The 22,483-nt window shown below is 42.3% G+C and overlaps 1 protein-coding gene across 2 annotated transcripts in view; it reads left to right on the forward strand.

Annotated features, from left to right (window-relative positions):
• SUSD6 (sushi domain containing 6) overlaps nt 1-22,483 on the forward strand; it is a 61,067-nt gene that overhangs the window by 30,779 nt on the left and 7,805 nt on the right. For both annotated transcript variants that reach the window (XM_035113478.3, XM_088669909.1), the window contains exons 2-5: nt 328-523; nt 16,190-16,387; nt 18,160-18,298; nt 21,865-22,289. In XM_035113478.3, coding sequence (XP_034969369.1) covers nt 403-523; nt 16,190-16,387; nt 18,160-18,298; nt 21,865-22,289 — 883 coding nt within the window. In that variant the 5' untranslated portion in view covers nt 328-402. The remainder of the gene's footprint in view (nt 1-327; nt 524-16,189; nt 16,388-18,159; nt 18,299-21,864; nt 22,290-22,483) is intronic.

Below are 22,483 nucleotides of genomic sequence, written 5' to 3' on the forward strand. Positions count from 1 at the left end.
TTTACCTGAGGTCTCTTGAGTGATATCAGCAGATGAGGCAGTTTGCCAGGTGACTTGTATCTTTAAAACAAAAACAAGTCACCCTCGTAACATATATCATCTGCCTTAACAATAGTCAAGAAAGGTGTCCCTTTTTTATAGACTCCTGGCATCTTTATATTTCCTGGATTTTTTCAAAAGGCTTCTTGAATTTTGTTTCATACACACACGTGCATTTGCCCAGATGGAAGTCAGTTTAGTCAGGACTGTATTTATTTGGAGATGTCTAATATTTTTTTTCCATTTTACAAGTTTAGCTGACCTTCTCCCCCCCCCCTTTTTTTGTAGGTAGAATTGATCTCTGCCAAGAAAACATTAAACGTTGGAGGGGGGGAATAATCAAAAGCAGTTGGCGTCTAAAAGATGTGCCATGGAATGGTATCAACAACAAGCACCACCACATCGCTGCTTACCTTGATCAGTCATGGGATATTTTTTCCATTGGCTCTCTTCAGTACCCTCACGGTGGAAGGACTTGACTCAGGTAAGTAAAGCTCTCCCTACTTAACTTTGGTAGGTTTCTAGCTCTCTCTGCGATGGCTCAAAGCAAATAACAATAAATGCATTTAAAAATGGCCTCTTGTCACTTAAAAATTCAGAAACAGAAGATAGAACAAAAATGGCTTAAGACAGCTTCCTTATCCTTTAAGGGTCTTGGTAGGAGCTAGGTAGGGGTTTATATTGCCTCCAATGCATGCTTGTGAATGAAGTGGAGATTCTAATCTCACCGCATGGAACTGATTACACAGAGAACTATTTTGGCTGGTTAGTGCAGATACAAGGGTGTAATATTGTGAGAGTTGCATTAGTTATGTCCTGTTGTCTAAATGACAGGTTACTCTAGATATTAAAAGGCAGCTTGTGGTTTTCTCCATTGTACTTTTTAGTTTAATCGTGAGTTAAAACCTAGAACCGACTTGTGTAGATAGAATCAATGGACTGCAGTTGGGTGGGGCAGTGGTTAGAGTGTCGGACTAGGACCTGGGTGACCCCACTCAGCATAAACAAAGCTCACTGGGTGACCTTAGGCTAGTCACTGCCTCTCAGCTTAACCTACCCCACCAGGTTGTTGTGGGGATTAATTGAGGACAGGGGAGAACCATGTAGACCAGCTGGAGTCCTTGGAGAAAAATGGTGGGGAATAGAAATAAATAATAATTGTAGATAGGTAATACCTGCCCTCTCCCTGCCTTGGATAGCACTGTGCACTAAAACCCCTCTCTGGAGGAGCACACTTTATCATTGGTATAATCACACTGAGACACTGAGTATGGAAAATAAGCAAGCAAATTTTATTATAGGAAATACATGTTAGATAGGAAATATTCTATTTTTCGCCATGTCTCTGGGGGACAATATCTTATGTGAATTGCTAACATTCAGTAAAAATAATCACTGTTGTTGAGGACACTGACTTGGTCCCCCTTTTTGAGTTTACACCCCTTTATTCTAGCTCCCATTGAGAAGGGAACCCTGATAGGGCAAGTGTATCCATGCAATATACAGTACTGGTAATAAAAACTTAGCAAAATATTAAGTATGGTTCTGGAGGGCAGAATAGAGGTTGGAAAGGAGAGACTCACTAGCTGCTGTCCAGGTGTGGCTAATGGGCAATATTAGTCTCCCCCCCCCCATGTGGATGGTCAGGTAGATTATGGCTGAATTTTATCTAATAAAACTGATTATAATAACTAAAGAATGGGGAATGCCTGTTTTTAAAATACATGCATCCTTATTTTTGAATTCTCCATAGCTTCTTTGGCCATAAGCCTATGGGATGCTTGATTGTAATGTCTCGTTCCTGAAACTCTCAATTATTTTCTGAAATATCTGTTTCTTTTCAATATTTGTAATGGTAACTCATCTGGCCATAGATATGTAATTCAAGATGGTGTTTAGAGCTCTTCAGTGTAGTTTTCCAAGTGTGTCTGAGAAAGTTGCCTGAAACAGCTGTAGCTTGCCTTGGTTAAGGTTTGTGCCTTGTATTAGAAATGGGCTGCTTGCCTCCTACAGTACATCACATTCATTCCTTTCTTTGGAGTTTGAATTGGGTAAAGAGATTATATCATACAAGCAGGTGGCTGGACCACAGTGTTTGTGGGGAAGAAAGGTTTTAGTTTAGGAGTATTCCTTGACACACTAGAGCAGGCATAGGCAAACTTGGCCCTCCAGAAGTTTTGGGACTACAACTCCCATCACCCCTGACCCCTGGTCCTGTTAGCTAGGGATGATGGGAGTTGTAGTCCCAAAACATCTGGAGGGCCGAGTTTGCCTATGCTTGCACTAGAGCCTTCTCCTTAAGGATGTGACCATTTCCAAATACACGGTAGCTATTTTGTGTTAGTTGCAAGTTAGCTGATAACTTCAGGGAGAGGTGGAAGATGGTAGACATGCAACAAAGTTCACCTGCAGCAGAGTTACGTAGGTCTTTTGTGTACTGTAACCTAAAGTCCACTAAGGATTTGATATATTGATAAGTACCCAGTTCTGCTTTCAGTAGGCATACCTACCTATTTTTGAGCAGTTTAGGCCTCTCAGTTTCCAGCTCAGTTGTAAGGATTTCACTATCGGCTGCTGTCGGGAGCAGCCCTGTTACACATCTTTGGTGCAGGCGTGGAGGTGCCCCTGATGTAGCACCAGATGAGGGTGGTTGTGTGCTCTCGCAGCTTTGAGTGCTCATCATGGTGTAGAAAGGGCCCTGCATTGAGCTGGCATCCATTCAGCAGAGAACACACTGGTTTAAACTGCTGATGCTGTCAAACCTTATTCCTGCTGAACTGTAGCAAGCAAATCACTGACTTTGTGCTTGTAATAGTATATTCATTCAGAATGCTGATCTGTTCTTGTAACAGCAAGCGTTGACATGTTCCAGTGTCTGCTGTTTAATTAATACAGGGTTGTTCAGAGAAAGGGCTGTGGGGAAATGCTTTGATAATAAGAACTTGAGGTATTTCTTCTCCACTCCTACTTCACAAGTTTCTTGTTGGAAGCGTTTTCCATTGTGTACGACCATTTTCTTTTCCATTGCTCTAGTGGGCTATTTCGTGATACCACATTTAGGTTTACGTAGGACTTCTTTCTGGAAAAAGAGGTGTCGGAACTTGTTGGGCCTTTTTTGGGAGGGAGCACCCAAACTTCAACTTTCACCACCCACCTCTGCCACCGCAATTGCCTGCCACCCTCTGCAGCGCAACAAAGAGATGCCGGAACTCAGTTCTTGTGAGTTCTGGCTGGGGGGGGGGGACTTTTCCTTGAAGGCTTGTCCATGCATTCATGCTACAAACAATGTGTAGTACCCAGTAATTTTAAAACATTGGCAATGTTTGAGTTACTCAAAATGCAAGTCACTGGATTTGCTTCTGTTTCTGCATTAAAAAATGGATGCACATTTACATGCAAAAGGATTTCTAACACTTAAGTGGTTCAAATGATCCCATGTCCCACAGATGAAACAGAATTTAAATTCAATCCTTCAGATTTTGTGTTTCTCCAAAACTTAGGATATAGTCCTCTGCTCAGAAAAAGCACCAAAATAAAATTTAAACACATGTTTTAAGAAGAAATGCATTTAGAAATGCACATATTTTGATAAAATAAATACTTTAAAATGAATTTTCATTCAGATATTTTTCACAGATTAATGCCAGAAACAGGATGGGGCAGAATTATTTAATTTGCCAGATTTCTATACTGCTCAATCAAAACATAAACTCCAAGTGGTTTGCATAAAAATGAACTATTTTATGAGCACATATGAAATTGATAGACTAGAAATGGACTGATCTGTCCATCCCTACTGAGCAGCTTATTTGATCCCAATATGTGAATATGACCTTGCATTTGCATTTCTGTCTGTTAGTTCATCCTGCTGAGGATTTGTGGATGCTTCCTTGGTTTGGAATTGCAGGTGGCTGAATGTTCTGATTGGTAAATTCATCTCTTCCATTTTGGGAAAGAAAAAGCACAGTGTCTCAGCTCTCTTTTGGGAGAGTGCATTGGGCATTTATGATGCTTTGTGTTTGAAGTCAATATTTTGTCAAGTTGTGACTTTCTTTTATTGACTTGAGCAAATAAAATTCATTCTTACATATGGATCGTTGGAAGAAACAGCACTTTTCCAGATATGTCTGTGTAATATACATAATGAATACTTATAGATAGAGGCAGATTGGCTAATTTGGTTTTTCTGCACATTTTAGACAGTTGATTCTTTATAAAATGGGATGACTTTTGTAGTGTCTTGAATTACCCACACAAAACACACATTTTATAAGATGTTCAGAACCAGCAAAGCTTGAAATACCCCCAAAACTCCCAACCCTATCTCATAAACATTAGCCATAAAAAATGTAATATCGGCCAGAGCTATGAAAGGTGCCTATGCATTGACAATGAGAATGTGCACACTTGTACAGGACTGCAGACATACGCTTTAGTCAGTAGATAGGAGTTCTGAGGAACATTTAGACCAGGCACCCCCCAAACTTTGGCCCTCCAGATGTTTTGGACTACAATTCCCATCATCCCTGCCCACTGGTCCTGTTAGCTAGGGATCATGGGAATTGTAGGCCAAAACATCTGGAGGGCCGCAGTTTGGGGATGCCTGATTTAGACAAAGGGAAACTAGCTTACTGATTGCAGGAGGAAAGCTTGTTGGTAGTTGGCATCCTTCTGTCTCAGGAGACAATGGAGGAGTGCGCCTTTAGGGATGAATCAAACGGTTGGGAGAGTTACAGGTCCTGCCATGGCTATAGAGACCGATATGGGGGAGGCATGTTTTGTTGCAGCTGGAGCAGATGAAGGCATCTGGTTGTGCTGCTGCAGATGCACCATGATGTTTCTTCTCTCTGCACTCATCCCAGTGGTCATTCATCCTCTAGTCCAGGCATCCCCAAACTGCGGCCCTCCAGATGTTTTGGCCTACAACTCCCATGATCCCTAGCTAACAGGACCAGTGGTCGGGGAAGATGGGAATTGTAGTCCAAAACATCTGGAGGGCCGAAGTTTGGGGATGCCTGCTCTAGTCACTGCTGTAGATACACAACCTGTCTCCAGGTATGGTTTTCTGCAAGGGATTCCCATACAGCAGGGAAAGAGGGTTGGGGTGAGCACACAGCCCTGTTTCACAGTGCTTTTAATAGGGAAGGTGTCCGAGCATGAGCCATCATACTGGGTGTTCTCGTGCATGTTCTCGTGGAATTGCACAGTAATCTTGTGGAGTTTAGGTGGGCATCCTGTCTTGTTGATCACTGTGAAGAGTCCTTTTTGGCATAATACTAATACTAATACTAATACTAATATTAATATTACATAATAATAATAAATAAGACTTTCCTCCAGCCAAAAGTGAATGGATTTTAGGGTTGGGCACAGCAAAGAAGAAACAAAACTTGGAGCAGCTCAAGAGCAATGTTGACATCATTAGTGTGGGATGGTAAGGCATGGCATAGAATGGTATATTGTCATTCCTTCCAGGAGCTAAGAACAGTATTAGCTTTACAGCAGCCCTGAGGAATGACGTGCGTGGGCTAGGCTGAGCAATTGGCATGCTCCAGGCAAGGATTATCTTTGTAGGCGAATGGAAATTCGAACTTGAAATTCCCACATCCATACATTCCTGCCACCTGGCTGGTAAACACTTCACATGGCAAGTTCATAACCCTGGTTCATAACTACTGTATATTCCTGCATATAAGACTATTTTTTAACCCAGGAAAATCTTCTCAAAAGTCGGGTCATATTTCTTATACGACGAGTATATCCCAAACTCTATATTTTAACTGGAAAAGTTGGGGGGGTCGTCTTATACGCCCAGTCGTCTTATACCCCGGAATATATGTTATGCCTCCCTTGGAATGCTGTAGTGTGTCAGAGGTAAATGAATTCCTGGAAATTCTTTGTATATTGAGGAATTATGGCCACACACACTGGCATGGGTCCATTGTGTGCCTGCACATCTGTATTTCCTTCTTGAAATATTACTGTACTCACCAGAGCATGGGCATACCCACCATGGGGCAGGGGTGGGCAGCTGCCCCCCTAGAAGCAGGGCAGCTGGAGAAGACAGGCAGGGATGCTGCCTGCTATGCTCTACCTCAGCCTGCTTGGCTGAAGCAAAATGGCAGCAGTGGCAGCAAAGCTGCCTCCGTTGAAAAAAACCTGGACCTAAACCTGGGCTAACTTCAGCCCACACTCTTTCAAGTCACAGCGAGCACAGCACAGAAAGTGCTGCCCCACAATGCTCTGCGCCACCTCATTTGCATGTATGTGGCACAATGCTCTGTGGCACCTCATTTGCACACACTTTCAAGTCACAGCGAGCACAGCACAGAAAGTGCTGTCCCACAATGCTCTGCGGCACCTCATTTGCATACATGCAAATGAGGTGCCACAAAGCATTGTGGGGCAGCACTTTCTGTGCTATGCTCGCTGTGACTTGAAAGAGTGTGGGCTGAAGTTAGCCCAGGTCCAAGTCCAGGTTTCTTTCAACGGAGGCAGCTGCTGCTGCCTCGTTTTAGACACTGCTGCCATTAAAGGAGTGGGCGAGGCAGGAGTGCAAGCGCAAGCGGCTCTGTGTGCTGCCTTGTAAATGGCCCCCTTTTCTCTGGGGTGTGTGGATGTTGACCATGCCTCCTGGGGGGATCCTGGCTACATCATTGCCAGCTAGCCAGTCGGGTGGCTAGGGGGCATGGCTGGGGGTGTGCCTGGTCTGCCCCCCCTAGCTTTGATCCTGGGTACGCCCATGCACCAGAGGGCATGATATGGTGAAGCTTGTCTGTCATTTAAGGTTAGAATTGTCCCATTCTGGCATACACATTATATATGAAGCTGAACAAGATGGTAATTCTAACACACTTTCACTATTGAAATAATCCCAACAGGTTTGTTATCATGTACTGCTAGCAGTTTCTACTTAACACTCGAATGTTTTTTTATTCCCTCTTTACCTTTTTTTCTCCCTCTCTTGCTGTGGCAGTTTGGGCAAGGTGAGCAAGTATTCCTATAATGCTGACTTGTGATAAAATGGTTTCTTTATATGAATTTTCAGCTTACTGCTTCTGCTTTTGGCAAGATGTCTTAAAAACAATCATCTCTAAATCCAGCCAGGGAACAAGTAGTGGAATGGAAACATCTTTTGAACACTGGAATATTCATTCACTGGATACAGTAGCTTGATCAGCAGTGTCCGCTGCCAGTTAATGTGTTTTTTCACCTGTTTAAATGTTAGCCTAGTTTCCACTTGACTGAAGGCTCAGCTTGAAGCTCTGTGTGTGGTCTGCTTAGAGACTCATTGAAATCCCTACAAATTAGAGGTGGGGAAACAGTAACATATGAAGAGTTCTTGCTTGATGTCAATGTAAATATTATCTTCCGGTAGTCCTGGATTGGTTGGTGACCGTTCTGCCTATTGCAGTATTTGGGTTGTCAGCTAAAATTCTAACTTGCCTTGTATGTAAATAATTTCATCCATTTGAAAATGTGGTTCCTGTTTGTGTTTGGGTCAGGAAAAAGGTTACAACCTGAAATTTCTCTAATGTAAGAATTCATGGCTTTGGGATATGTAAAAAATAAGAATCTTAATATTCTGTCCTACATTTTAAAGGAAGGACAATGGCAATGAGTACTTTCATGATGTTGCACACACAACTGCATCCTAAGCCCCAACTTGATTTGAGAGTAGACCTTTGAAGAACAATTCATGATGTAGTGGTTTGAGCTAAATTCTCATTTCAAATGTTGCCTCCACTGAATGTAAGGTAGCCTTAGGCAAGTTGTAAGCATAGCTGACAATGAAGCTTCACACTGCAGACGGTTGGCACACTTATTCCTCATTTCACTGTTCCCCATTACAGTGGTACCTCTACTTACGAATTTAATGCGTTCTGAACACACATTCATAAGTAAAAAAAAAAATTGTAAGTAGAATCCCATAGGAATGCATTGGGAGAAAAAATTCACAAGTCGAAGCAACCCTATCTAAAAATTCGTAAGTAGAAAAAATCCTATCTAAACCACATCCAAGATGGCGGACGGACCTCCATTCGTAAGTAGAAATGTTCGTAAGTAGAGTTATTTGTAAGTAGAGGTACCACTGTACAGTACTTGTTACCAAAACTTTATTTATCTGGACCACAGCTGTCAAATATTCCACAGAGGAAGGGAATAGCTCTTGAGAGTGAGAGGTTAGGTAGCTTACAATAGACCTTGATTAAACCATCTGTAAAAGCCCACAGCCATAATGGCTTGTCATCCAGGCTCTGCCAGTTGTCTTCTGGTGCTGTGCTTGTAATAATATTAGCATTTCAAAAGGGGAATTATCATAACCCCCAGGTTCTAAGAGGTAGATGGTTTGCCTCCTAATTGAAAAGCTGCTTTGTAGCTATTGTACTCATGATTGACATGCATAGCAGATAATAAAAGTGAGACTTGGAGAGGCTTTAAAAGTGAAGGTTGCCACAATCCTTAACATTTCAAGGGTCTACAAATGGCACTACTTATATCCTTTTTAGGGACGCAGGTGGTGCTGTGGGTTGAACTACAGAGCCTAGGGCAGGCACCCCCAAACTTCTTTTGGACTACAATTCCCATCTTCCCCGACCACTGGTTCTGTTACCTAGGAATCATGGGAGTTGTAGGCCAAAACATCTGGAGGGCCGCAGTTTGGGGGTGCCTGGCCTAGGGCTTGCTGATCAGAAGGTTGGCGGTTCGAATCCCTGCGACGGGGTGAGCTGTTGCTCGGTCCCTGCTCCTGTCAACCTCGAAAGTACGAAAGTGCAAGTAGATAAATAGGTACCACTCCAAGCGGGAAGGTAAACTGCATTTCCGTGTGCTGCTCTGGTTCACCAGAAGCGGCTTTGTCATGCTGGCCACATGACCTGGAAACTGTACGCCGGCTCCCTCAGCCAATAACGCAAGACGAGTGCCGCAACCCCAGAGTCGGTCACGACTGGACCTAATGGTCAGGGGTCCCTTTACCTTTTTATATGCTTTTTAACATGTCCTAGGGATTTTAACTAGTTCATGTAACTACAGGAATGATCTGCCATTGGAGAGACTGAGAAAAACTAATCGTGATCACAGTGTTCTAAAGCATATTAAGTGTGCTTTTCCTTTGCATTTATTTTTTACTATTCGGATTATATTTATAATACACTGAAATAATGGATGTTTTCTGTATATTTAAAAATTCTAAAAACTTCACAAGAAGCCTTTTGCTTTCATGACAATACTTGGTACTGTCAAGAGCACCATTAAATAGAAGAAGAGTTTCCAATAACTATTTTAAAGGAGATTCAGGTAGAGCATAAGGTCACAACTTTTGAGGCGTTGGAGATGGCGTTTATAAGTGGTCCATGTTTCCCAAGCGTACAGTAAGGTTGTAGTACAATACACCATGATCAACTCCCGCCCGGAAACCTATGTCCCCACTATGGAAGGACATGTGGATCCAGAATTATCTTACTTGGCTACGAGTGATCACCAGAGAAGAAGAAGAAGGTCACAACTATTAAAATATTAAATATTAAAATGTTCTTAAGAATGGGGCTTTCATTAAGAGTAACAAACTCTGCTTCCCTAGATTGGCTTGCATTTATCTTGCTTTCACACAAATTCCAGATGTACATGGATGTTAAGATTTATTTGCATATTCCATGTTATCTAAAAACTTGCTCAAATTGATGGATTTTTCCATTCAAAGACTACTAAGGATACTATTATAAACCCGTTTATAAAAATTATAAAATGATCCAGTAATAAAATGTCCCCAAATAGTAAACACAAAATAAGCCAAATGTTAACTGTAGTTTAATTCAATAAAATACCCGTAGCATTAATTTTTTAATTATTCCCTTCAAAGGTTCATAATATGTAAAAAGGGGGTCAGGCCATTCTAGCATTGCATAGTGTTGGGATACCACCACGAAGTCCCTTCCGTATATTTAAGGAAGCCACTGCTACCTCATTTCAAAAGAGTAATTTTAAATAATAAATTCTCTATTTTAGTAGTCTGGATTCATATGGAGAAATGGGATTTTCTTGCGCTCACAGGTTTTATGAGGAGGAGAAAAAGGAATCACAGTCTCTAGCTGTGTTCAGTTTGGACTGACTTAAACCACTTTTCAAAAATATCTGAGCTACAGTACACAGCAGACCATAGCATTATTTCCAACACTTACAAAGAAACTTCCCCAGAGTCATACCAGTGAATCTGAGACTGAGTCACTCTGTTGTGCTCTGGTTTTTTCCAAATGGGTTAATTGTGTATATCCTGTGCTCTGACACATGGAGGCTCAGAAAAGTAGGTTCTGAGAGGTGTGCAATTTGTAAGGCCTTTGCTAATGTACATATGTTGTACACATGTATGGACAAAGAATGGTAGAGCTTCTATTTCCTGTGATCTCCATGATTCATGTAGGTTTGACTAAACTTCATGTGGCATTGATTTTTAGGAGCCTGAAATGACTAGCACACAGAACCACACATAGTCAAAAGTTCTTTTTATTTTAAAGCAATTTTCTATAGCTCTTGTTGTTGTAGAGGGAGGATGAAATATGAACTGCATCTGTTTAATAAACCAGAGAGAGTTAAACATGGTCAAATGAACTCTGAAAACCTAATGTTCAAGAATTTCTTCCATCGGAGAAGATGGATTTCTATGGATGTTTATGGCTAGTCAGAGCAAACCAGGATCAATCAAGCTATGGCTTCGGATCTTGGCTTTTGTTCTCAAATGGTAGGTTTAAACAATTTACACTTTTTAGAGTTCAGTGTGTGCGAGGTGATCTACCAGGTTGTGTATACTGTTATAGTGCAAGATGCAGTAATTTTGGCATGTTTCATCATGTAATGGAATAGGTTAAACTCTGGAGTTCATAGGAGTCGTCTCCGGACATGAACCTTGAAAACCTCTGTGTTTCTATTGTGCCAACAGTCTATGGGATCCCTTAATTAATAAATAGGATCTAAAATTGCTCCTGTGGAATCCTGAGAATCTGAGCTATGATTTAAGTTAGAAAAGCATCCAGTTCTTATGCCTGCAAAGAGCAGCATTAAATAAAGTGTGAAGAAGTTCACTGAATCTTAAACAAGAATGCTCTGAGTCAGATTTCTATTGATTGGGGAAACTATGGTTTTATTTGGTGGATCTGAGAGTTCAGCAGTGTTTTGCATCATAAGGAATCCACTCAAAGCTCTGTCAAGACTAAAACTTCAGTATAACCATTACTCATAAATGTTAGAAGTTACACAAAGGTTGTATAAACCTTCCATTTCTACAGTGTCTCAGCATCGATCTGGTTTCTTAAAGTTCGTTTCTTGTGTCATCTTGAGAAATGGAACACAATATGCTTTGTCTTTTTGTTCAATGGCTTAGCTCACTTTGGGGACAGGTTTCGGGGGGGAATCATATTTTGAGGAAGATATTCTGATGTTAGTGTTGCATAAATTGGTAAATTTAAAATGATTTCAAAGTGAAAGGCGGGCAGGGGGTTCTGTGCAGTCTGTTATTGGGAATGTACCTGCATCCAGCCGTAGAGCATTTGGGAAATTTTTGAACTTCCACCCCCAGGTTCGGTTGGCTTCCAACACATGGGGCAACAAGGTAGAACCAGTGCTATTTTGTTCCGTTTCTTTCTGACTGGCATCTAGCAGAACCAGGAAGTGGCCTCTCTTTAAGAACTCTCTGAGGGGTTTTCCCCCTGAGAACTTTCTTTTTTGCACTTTCACTCTATTTTGGTGAGTAGAGCACTTTTCGAGAATTGTTACACTGTACTGTTGCAGCAAAACCCCTGAATATGACTGTCATAATCTTGGCCTCATTTGTCTTCGTGAAGGTTGTTGAGACCTGCAAATGTTGCTCAAGGCTTACAGAGAAACCTAGGGAACCCCAGGTGCAACAGTTCCCATCTATTGATGTGCAAATGTGCTTTGGAAGCTATTTGACATAATATTTCAGGGTGTGCACCCTTTATTCACTTCTCTGTCTCAGGGATCCCATGTCTATTGGGGCTCAACCTGTGACTCATCACTTCATTCTGTTCTTCCAGCTGTCTCCAGGGAGAAATTCCATATCTCCTCCAGCTTCTCCACTGAGCTTATTCTCCTTCTGCTACCTCATCGATTTATTAATCACAACTTCATTATAATCATCAGCTTTTAATTCTCTCACTTCTGAGTCTTCGGTTTCAGAGGTTGTGATATCCACCCCAACTTGCTTCATGACCCCTTCAATAGCTCTAGTCTTTATTTGCCTTATTAAGAGAACCATTAAAACATTTGGCTACCTATCACTTCTGGTTAGAGTTCTATTTTAGTGATGCTTATCTCGTCTTGTGGGTGATTGAAATTGAAGCCTTCATACTATCTGCTAGTGACTTTTCAGCTTGTGTTTGCCTTGGAACACTGAAGCTTTTAGGTGTCCTACTAGTGGACACAAATGTATTAATTGTGACAGAAGTACTTGGAGAGCCAGCAGACACTTAGTATACAGACTGCATACAATGTTGGTTTTGTTGTTGTTGTTGTTGTTCTGTTGAAGGAAAGCAGATTAATGATAAATGGCCTTTGTTTGCTTGCTTCTGGAATGCTGTAATGAATTATGCTAACCCTGGGAATGGATTTTCTTTTTCTATGCATTTTTCCCCTGTTACATTTGTTGCTGTTTTTGATAGAAATAAATTACAAATTAGAATATAGATTTGACATGTTTAGTGTCACAAAAATAAAGTACACCTTTTCCCCAGTGAAATGTCTGGAAAACTATGGGATATGTGTTTTTTTGAAGGTCTGTCAACATAAGCAAACACACTTTAAATCCGGTTCATAAGTAATGCTTTTGCTGGTGTGTAATATTTTTAAAGCCCAATTTTAAATTAATACAGAAACCAAATTAAGGCAGCTTATGAGATACAAATATTTACTACATTCCACAATCATCAGCTAAGATTTTATACACCATTATTTGACTCTTTAAATTTCTCAAAGCGTTCTTAGGAACATGGCCTACTGATGAGATGGTTTTAACTGCAAAGTTAGAGCATGCTACAAGACATAGGGTAGGATTAACCAAATGAGTCCCATCAGCATGAACCCTCAAAATTGGCTTAGGGAGGTGTCCAGAGAACCCCCAGAACAGTGTGCAGAGGAGGGAGGGGGGATCATTCCATCTGGGAAGCAGAAATGCTTGTGCGGATTGCGCGGTTGTCATGGCATGGCATTAAAGTCCACCCAATATTTTTAATAAAAAGCTGTACTCTGGCAGGTTTCCTCCCTGGTTTGCTAATCATGGTAGAGGGTTAATGAGGATGCGGTATTTCTAGTGTTGCCGCATGTTAATTAAGAATTCAACTCTGCTGCTTGTGAATCACCAGCTGGTGACTGCATTGGTATAAGACTGTAATTAGTCTTTATTTCTCTTTTGGGGATCTTTTATTGAAAAGCTTTGGGGAAGTCTGGAATGACTGGGCATATTTTACACTGTAAGTGTTTGTGTCTAATTACATAAATGCACAGCTATGATTACACAGACAAATCCCTTCTCTTGAGCGTGCTCCCATTTATCAACATTAGCTTACAAAAGTAGACTCTTCTTCAAAATACAGGCTTGACAGGGAAACAGTAATTTCCCAATAATGATTTGATATGAAGAAACCAGGAGCAACAAACGTTGAAGTTTTTTCTGCTGTGAATACAGTAAAGTTTATAGTAAAATAAACTGTTTGGTGGGAGTAAGAAGTACACTAAATGTTCGTTTTAAAAATCTTGTACTGTGTGCCTGTTGCATTATACATTACATCTTATGTGATATAGAGACAGGTTTTTGAACAGCCATCAACATAGTATGAGCTTGATGTCAGCTACAACCCCAACTATTGTGGCAGATTTTAAGAGAAGCTCCTTCTGGAACTTGTCCTTCTCTTGACATAACCATCTGCTCTTATGCTGAAGATGTCTGATCTTCAACACTACAAAGAGGAAAAATGAAGATGTCTAGTCAGAAAAAGTCCATGTTGTTCAAGGTTTGGGGTGTTGAACTTGCATTCTGTGCTGAACTTCAGCTTATTTAAAAAACAAGAAAAAACAAAAAACTGAGTCAATAATTTATAAGAACCTAGTAAAATCTGATATTGCAAGTTCACTTTATTTTAGGTAGTTTATAAGTTTTCATGGCACTTTGTAAGTAATTGTCTCTCACAAATTTGATAAATGGTGTAAAATTATTTTTGAACAACTGTGCGAATATTTGTCACACGTGCTGTACGGGTTGCACTACCACGAACTTCAGCTTCAGCTAACGTTTTACATATTGTAGGAAATGAAACGAGAGCTCACTAATTTATAACAGATGGTTTTGAACACGGAGTGTGGCACCATCTATTTTCTACACCCCAGTACCATGTTACCTTGATGAGCACATTTACAAGGGAAATAGTGAGGAAAGCCTAGACAGAAGACTAGTGCATGTATCTTTTATTTATTTGAGGCTGTTGTATCTGCACTTTTGGAAGAGTGAAAGATCTGACACTCATAAAGTAATATATTCTTGAATCATTAGTGCATGTTTTTATAGACCTAGTCCCCACCACCACCGCCAAAAGTAATCAGTAGTGCAATTGTACCATTGTGTGAATAGATTATCCACGGTCAGAGTCATCAGTGCTTCTGAATACCAGTTGCCAGAAGCCACAGGAAGAGACGGTGCTCTTGTTTGGCTTCTGCTTGCGGGTTTCCTACAGGTACCTGGTTGACCACTGAGAACACGAAGCTGGACTAGATGGGCCATTGGCCTGATCCAGCAGACTTTTTTGTTCTTATTATAGTGCTTTTCTAAGTTAAATTGTTTTTCCCAATTCCCAGTCCTTAAACTGAAAAGTTGTAATTGAAACAAATGATTTGATTTGATTTGATTTATTATATGTCTATGCTGCTTTTGATTCAAATGAATCCCAAAACTGTTTGCAAACAAAAAATAAAAATAACATGAGGGAACATAATTGAACATCACAAATAGTACATAATTTGTTGTTGTTGGCATCCATCTATCTCGGGAGACAATGGAGGGGTGCACTTTTAGGGCAGAAGTCAAAAGAACATACTGGTAATAGAACATCACAAATGCAGCATATATAATATAGGATAATTAACAAATCATCAGTGAAACGGTTACAATTTGTAAAACACTGTTAACAAAGCAACAACTAAAAAATAAGCTAAAAATCACCATTAAAGCAAAAGGCATATTATATGATTAGCAAAACAATACAACATTTATCATGCATAAAACAAAATAAACAACATTAAGTTCATGCTGGCCACATGACCTGGAAGCTATACGCCGGCTCCCTCAGCCAATAATGCGAGATGAGCGCGCAACCCCAGAGTCGGTCACGACTGGACCTAATGGTCAGGGGTCCCTTTACATTTACCTTTAAGTTCAAGTTCAAACATACGCTCTCCACCCCCCCATGAGTCTGACTCATATTCTTTCACTCTATACAGCTCATTTAAATACATAGACTCATAATGCCCCTGGCAGCAACTCACTTGGGCTGAAGGTGGGGCAGCACAGGTGAGACCAACCTCCCCTTGATAGCAAACAGGGTCTCTTTCCCTCTCCCCTCCCCCTCTCCTCACAATTCTTCTGGAAAAAGCTCCCTTATGAAGGCTCCTGGGGGGCAGGGTGAGGCAAGGCAGGTGGAAAAAGCCATTACCTGCTGGCCAACACAGAGTCTCTCTCCCCTCACATTGGAATTAAAATAGGTTGAGATTATGGCTGTGATAATCAGAAGCAACTGAAGGACCTTTAGGGACGCTGCCTGGCTTTTCAGCTGCCAACCTAGAAGCAACAGAATATGGTGCCTGTGGCAGCGGCAGAGAGCTAGTGGGGGGTTGAGGTGCTCAGTCAGCATCCATTGCATATGTTCCTTTCACCTGTCATGAGCGAAAAATGGACAATGATTATTATGCAGCATTTTTCATTAACGGTTGAAATTCAGAAAATCTTTGTGCTATATGTCTCAATAGCACTTATAAGAATTAAGCTGGTAGAGGGAGGGTATCCAGTTTATTTCGTGTTGTTTCCTGCTGCTTTTATTGCTCTCTCCCCTTGTTCAGTTTGTTATCATAACTGCTCTTTCCCCTCCCTTTTCAGTTTGTCCACAGCCACCCGAGCCTGAGAATGGAGGCTACATATGCCACCCATCCCCCTGCAAAGAGCCATTGACATCTGACAGTGTCATAGAGTATTTATGTGAGGAAGGCTATCTGCTGAAGGGAGACTACAAATATTTGACTTGCAAGAATGGAAAGTGGAACCCAGACATGCAAGTTACCTGTAGGCTCAGCCAAGGTCAGTGTGAATATATACTCATTCTCATTTTGTTGTATGCCTTTCAAGTACTAGCAAATAAATCAGTGCCTGTCTAGACCTCAGAAAATGCATTGGGTTAACCTTATTATCTAAGGGCACATTGCCACTGCAGACTTGTAATCATGTCTTTCCTGAAGTGTAAGTTGCTGGGTGAGAGACAATTCTGCCAAAACTCTCTAGCCCAGTGGTTCCCAACAGGTGGTCCGGGGACCCCCAGGGGTCCGCGAGCTATGCCAGAGGGGTCCGCAAGATGCTATTAGAATAAAAAATATATTAAATATATTTCGTATGATAACAGATTTTTTGTTTTGGCCGCTTCCTGCATGAGCAGAGTCTAGCGCAAAACTAGAATTAGATAGAGGCAGTAGTTCTGCTGTATGCCGTTAGGTGGCGCTTTACAAACACTACTGTTTTGCAAAGAGGCAGCGCGCGCATTCTACTAACGCTCACCTCCTCAAGATGCTTTGCGCGCGTCGGCTTCATTTGTGCGCTACTGCGCAGGTACCCTGTCTTCTCCATTCCTCTCCTTCCTCCCTGGACTCTTATAAAAAGACTCTTAATTTGGCTCTCACTTTTTAATTTTAGGATTAGGAATTAATGGGGGTCCTTGTCACAATAGCGGCTCGATGAGGGGTCCTCCAGAAAATTTTGTTGGGAACACCTGCTCTAGCCCATTCCTACCCAAATTCACGACATTATCACACACCAGTTTGGGTTGGTAAAAAGGTTTCATGCGTAACTCTGAATGATTCCCCTTGATCTTCTTTTAAAATAGCAAGCTTATGGTTTAAGAGCAGCCCTGTAGAGGTTGTTTGATTTCAAATCGCATCAGCTTCAGCGAACCTGGTCAAGTTGAGGGAGAGGGGTCTAATTTGGGTACTGCTTGATTGTACCCTGCTGCAGCACAGAATGTTCTCTCTGCCTAGTCATGCCTGTCTCAAAAATAAAAGAACTTTCCCAAAGTAACTTGACAGTTGTGTCTTGCAAGGTTTTTACCAGTTGGATAGGAATTCCTTTCCCATGACAGAAAGCCAAGAAGTCTGCAGGAAAATGTTTGTCATTTAATTGACCATGAGGTATTGGAGCAGAGGAGAGAGGAGTGTGTGTAATTGAATAAAATGTTATGGAAAGGAGAAATTCCCTGCAAGCTGGATGATGTGCTGAAAATCATGCATGTTTTTAAAGATTGTTGGGGTGAGTGGAGGAAGGATTGGTGCTTTCCCCACCACAGGAAGGCAGGTTAAACAGATAAGATGTACTGTAGCAGTCTCACAGTTCACCAATATGCTCAATGAGATGTTGACTTAGTCATCCAGACATAAATAAGGAGAAAATTTCAACTTTTTCCCTAGATATAAAATGGAATTCAGATGAGAGGTAGGGGTGGGTGGGTGCTAGCTTAGGGTTAGTTTGCATTCATGTAACCAAATAGCCTCAACACTTGAAAGGGGCCCTGGCTGTCAAATGGTTAAGGTTGCTTGGGAATTGTGTTGGAGTAAGTGTCATTCGACAACCCAATGAATGCATTTGGACATTCCACATGGTACTGACTTGCAATTCCACATGCAATTCCACATGCATTTCCACGTGGTACTGACTTGAGGACAAAGCTGGCCTTGTGAAGACCAGAGCATCCTTATAATCCTACTTTCTCTCCTAGCCCAGTTTATTAGGACTCTTATTTGGTGATGGGAAACAGCTGCTTCCTAAGAAGAAACCATTAAAAAACAACTTTTTCTTTTGCTCTACAGATAAAGGTTCGCCTCCAAGTGTAGGAGTGCCCACCCTGTCCATAGTGGCTTCCACGGCAAGCTCTGTAGCTCTCATCCTCCTCTTAGTTGTGTTGTTTGTTTTGCTGCAGCCAAAGCTGAAGTCCTTTCATCACAGCAGGTGAGCTTCTGGGAGTTGGTGGAGATGACCTGTAACTAGAGGGCAGATGTTTGTGCATGCAGATGCTTAGAGAAGAGAAATGGAGTCTCTCTCGCTGCTGCTGTTGTCCTGCCTACAATCATGCTTATTGTCTGTTCCTTTTTTATTATTCTTTTGGTGTTATTTTCACTCTTGTGGATTTCTTCTCTAGGTTGAGTTCTAGTAGGCAGAGTGTCTACATTCTTTGGCCAAAAGTTGCTATCGGGCTGCTGATCCTGCTGCAAGTCTGCACAACTAAGACTGATCACTAAGCTTAATGCAGTCTAGCAGCTCCATGTTGCAACCTGCAAAGGCTTGATAAGCCTCTTGTTCTTATTGCCTCCAGGGGATTGTAAAAAAGGGGGCGGGGGCTGTGAAGACTGCATTGGGCCTGATGGTTCTCAAGTTGTGCAGGCCTCTAATGACTGCAGTCTCATCATCTGTAGAGAAGATTCAGCCTTGGTAGTTCCTTGGGAAGCATTCCTTAGGCACACAGCTTTTACTGATGAATTTTGGCAGGGGTCCAAAACAGCCTGCTAAAAGCTGTGGCTGCCAAGATCCTATAATTTCCCTTGCTGGTTTGGCCACTGCATGGCCCAAAGCGTGTTCTCGCCCTTACCTGCAGGAAAAGGGAGAGTGGGGGGCTTGCAGACTTGACCTTTGTGCAGCTGAGGTGCTCTTGGCACTTCAGTAACACTGTTGCAAGTGCTGCTAAACAACCCCTATCCAGCCTCCCACTTTTGGAGCTGTGGGGAGGGATTGCAGTGCAACTACCAGAATACTTGCTCACCGCCATAGTTCGAAGGTTGGGGGCTGCTCATGCTCACCTGATGGTGGTGATGCACTTGCTGAGTGGAAGCTTTGCTTTGGTCTTCACTTAGAGGGATAGGGGAGGGCTTCGTATAGAGGCTTAGTTAGCCTTCCAAGTCTCTGCTGCAGAGGCTGTTAAGTGGCAGCAGTTAAGTAGCTATTGCTGTAATACAGGCATTAGTATGTGGGTTCTGGGACATATAGAATCATAGAATTGTAGAGTCAGAAGGGATTCTGAGGATCATCTAGTCCAACCCCCTGCAGTGCAGGAATATGCAGTTGCCCCATACAGGGATAGAACTTGCAACCTTGACGTTATCAGCACCATGCTCTAACCAACTGAACTATCCAGACTTATTCACACAGAGCATATTTTGCAGCGAGGTGGAAGAAAGGCATGTTCTTTTGAGAGAGAGAAAGGACTTTCCATCTTACTAGTTTTCATATTGGAGCAAACAGATGCAGAATGAGGCATAATTTTCCTTTCTAAGCCCAGTATCTGAAGTAGCAGGAGGCTTGGTGGTTGGGGAGAGAAAGTCTGCCTCTTAACAAGATAATGAACTCAGGGCAGCAATCACACAACACAGAAATTATTCATTGAGGAGAGCGCCAGAAACATCTGTGGTGCTCTTTTGCAATGTATGTAGGCGATGAGGCCCACAGTAACAGGCACTGCTTTGTTGCTTCATGGCTAATTTCTGCGGCAGTCCTGTCTGCTGTTCTGCTTTTACACACTCCAATTTTGCAGTGAAACAGATCTGAAGCTTAGTCTCAAACCATATAGACATGTTGTCTTTCCTATACCACTCTCTTGGATAATGGACACCCCCCTTCCCCCAAAAGAAGAAAACATTTGTGCATTCTTTTTTAAGGTGTGCTGTTCTTTGCATCGGCAGCTGTGAAATGGAACACCCATTTGAGGGGGCGGGCAAACAGAGACCAATAATACTTGTCCATTTCACAGTTGTAAAACTCAGCAAAAGCTTATTTCACAGTAGGGAGAGTGGTGATGTTAGCTGTTTCTCTATTAACCACCACCAATATACACTGGACCACCTCGTTGCTTAAAAAAAAAAACTCAGAAAAATCAGCGGCTGCTACTGAAGCTCAGTTATGAGAAAAAGAACAGAAGCCACAGTAAGAAGGAAGATATGCATGCACATCTTCCTTGGCTGGCCAGAACAAGGGAGGAAACTGCCGCGGAAGCCAGGCCATGTGACTCAGTGGGGGCAAGCAAAAAGTGTGTTATAAGTGATGAAGAGCAGGGAAAGAGTGCGCTTTGGCTGGTGGGTGCAAGAAGGGTGCAGCTCCATCTGCCCTAAGTAAAGAGCCACCTCTAATTCTTTAGATTTTGATTTTCTACTAGGAATTCTGACATTGCTTGGGATAGCTATCAATTCCATTGTCTCAGAAGCTGAAGCCCTTGTTTGAATTGGACATTTGAAATCTTACTTACGGTAGTTCTGGAGCCTTGATGAGAGTTTGTTAACACACACACACACACACACACACACACACACACACACACACACACGGTGGGAGGAAGCCCAGACAGTTCCATGGAAATGTTGATAATTTTGCCTCCTGCTATGGTCTGACACATGCGGTTCTTAGTCACAATATTCCCAGTCAGTCCAGCTGTTCTTAACCTGGATATAGGGTTCAGTGCCGAAGCATTCCTGTTTGAGGAGTCTCATCGAGCAGTTAATCCTCCTGACAGACAACTTTTGCTGCTGTGTAGACCATTTCTCTGGCTTCGGAGGCAGAGAGCTGTTCCACAGAAGCCCAGCAATATTGCGATACCAGCCCAGCCAGGAAGTTAAATGCCATATTTTTTTTTAATCAGGGCGCAGATTCCAGAGCTGTGGCTCCTTGCCCTGATTATGGGGTTATGGTATAAGGTATTTGCTAATAGTTAATAAATTCACCTCAGTTTTCTGTCTGTTGCTTAACACTCATTTGATACCGTTTGCTGATGAGGTGTATTGTCCCACCATGTCCCACCACTCTTCAGTAGCTTCTGCATTCATTTGTGTCCAAATATTTCATGTGTGAGAGTCTTAGTCCCACCCCCACCCCCTCAGTGTATAACCTACAGAGCTAGTGTTGCCCAGTGCTGAGTTAGGAACTGGGACTGTCCCAAGTTCAAATCTCAGTTCAGCCATGAACTCATAGGGTGGTCTTAACATTGTTTCTTAGTCTCTTCTCTGCCCATCTGCAATGCATACAATTACAATGCAATTGCCTACCTTACATCCTTGTAATGGCTGAGGTGTAAAGAGCTTAGAAACCTTAAGAGCACTTCCTTTTTCAACCCAAAAGGGAAGCATGGAGTCTGGCTGCCGCATGGCTGATGTGCCCCGGGTGCCACGACTGGCTAGGAAGCCCCTTGTTTTCTTTTCCTGCTCCAGCATTACAGTTGCTAAATTGTCCCCAGCTTTCCTCCCAGGTTTGGAACTGGGATGGGGATTAGATTGCCAAACAGTTGCTGGGATGAACCCTGCCCACCCAGCCCCCGCACCTCCAAGGCCAGGAATCATGCTTCTTGCTTGCCATTGCCAGTGAAAGTGTTGAAGTCCAGTTTCTGCTGGCTGATTTCAAGTATAAAGTGTAATGAAACAGCATGTCAAGAAGAACTGAATCTAGGAGTTCTGCAGATACAGTATTGCATAAATGCTTTTGTATTCTTGGGTATCACAGAACATAATGTGGATTCTTTCTCTAAAATTCAAATACAGGCGTGATCAAGGCGTTTCTGGGGACCAGGTTTCCATCGTGGTGGATGGAGTCCAGGTGGCTCTGCCATCCTATGAAGAAGCTGTCTACGGCAGTGCTGGGAACTGCATACCTCCTTCGGATTCACGGGTACAGATTGTCCTTTCAGAGGGAGCTGGGCAAAGTGGAGCGAGGGAGATGCAGCAGCCACCAGACCAAGTGGGTCACAACTGCTTTGCTGGGGAGGATGAAATCCCTGGACGCTCTGGACTGTGTGAAGCTAGCAGCTCTCACCACTCGGAGGCTGTTCTAGTTCATCAGGCGACCACTTCCTCTTGGGTTGCTGGTGCATCTTGTAGCAGACCTGGGCACAAAGAAGCTCCAGACTCAGAAAGCAGTGATGTACAAAGCCTTCTATCACTTGCTTCCTCAGAGGAGTACACTGATGGTAAGCAAACTGAAAAATAAGTATTTCACCTAAACTCCTGCTAATTGGAATTTTAAAAGTTCATACATCCTAGTATTTCCAAAGTGCCTTTCACCTTACAGTGGAACATTTACAAGAAGAAATACAGTACTTTATTGAAAGTACTAGGATCCCCCTCCCTTCTCTTCCCCCTTTCTCCAACATGCACACACAAT

The sequence above is a fragment of the Zootoca vivipara genome, chromosome 1, assembly GCF_965207765.1.
Source record: "Zootoca vivipara chromosome 1, rZooViv2.hap1.1, whole genome shotgun sequence".
NCBI lineage: Eukaryota > Metazoa > Chordata > Lepidosauria > Squamata > Lacertidae > Zootoca > Zootoca vivipara.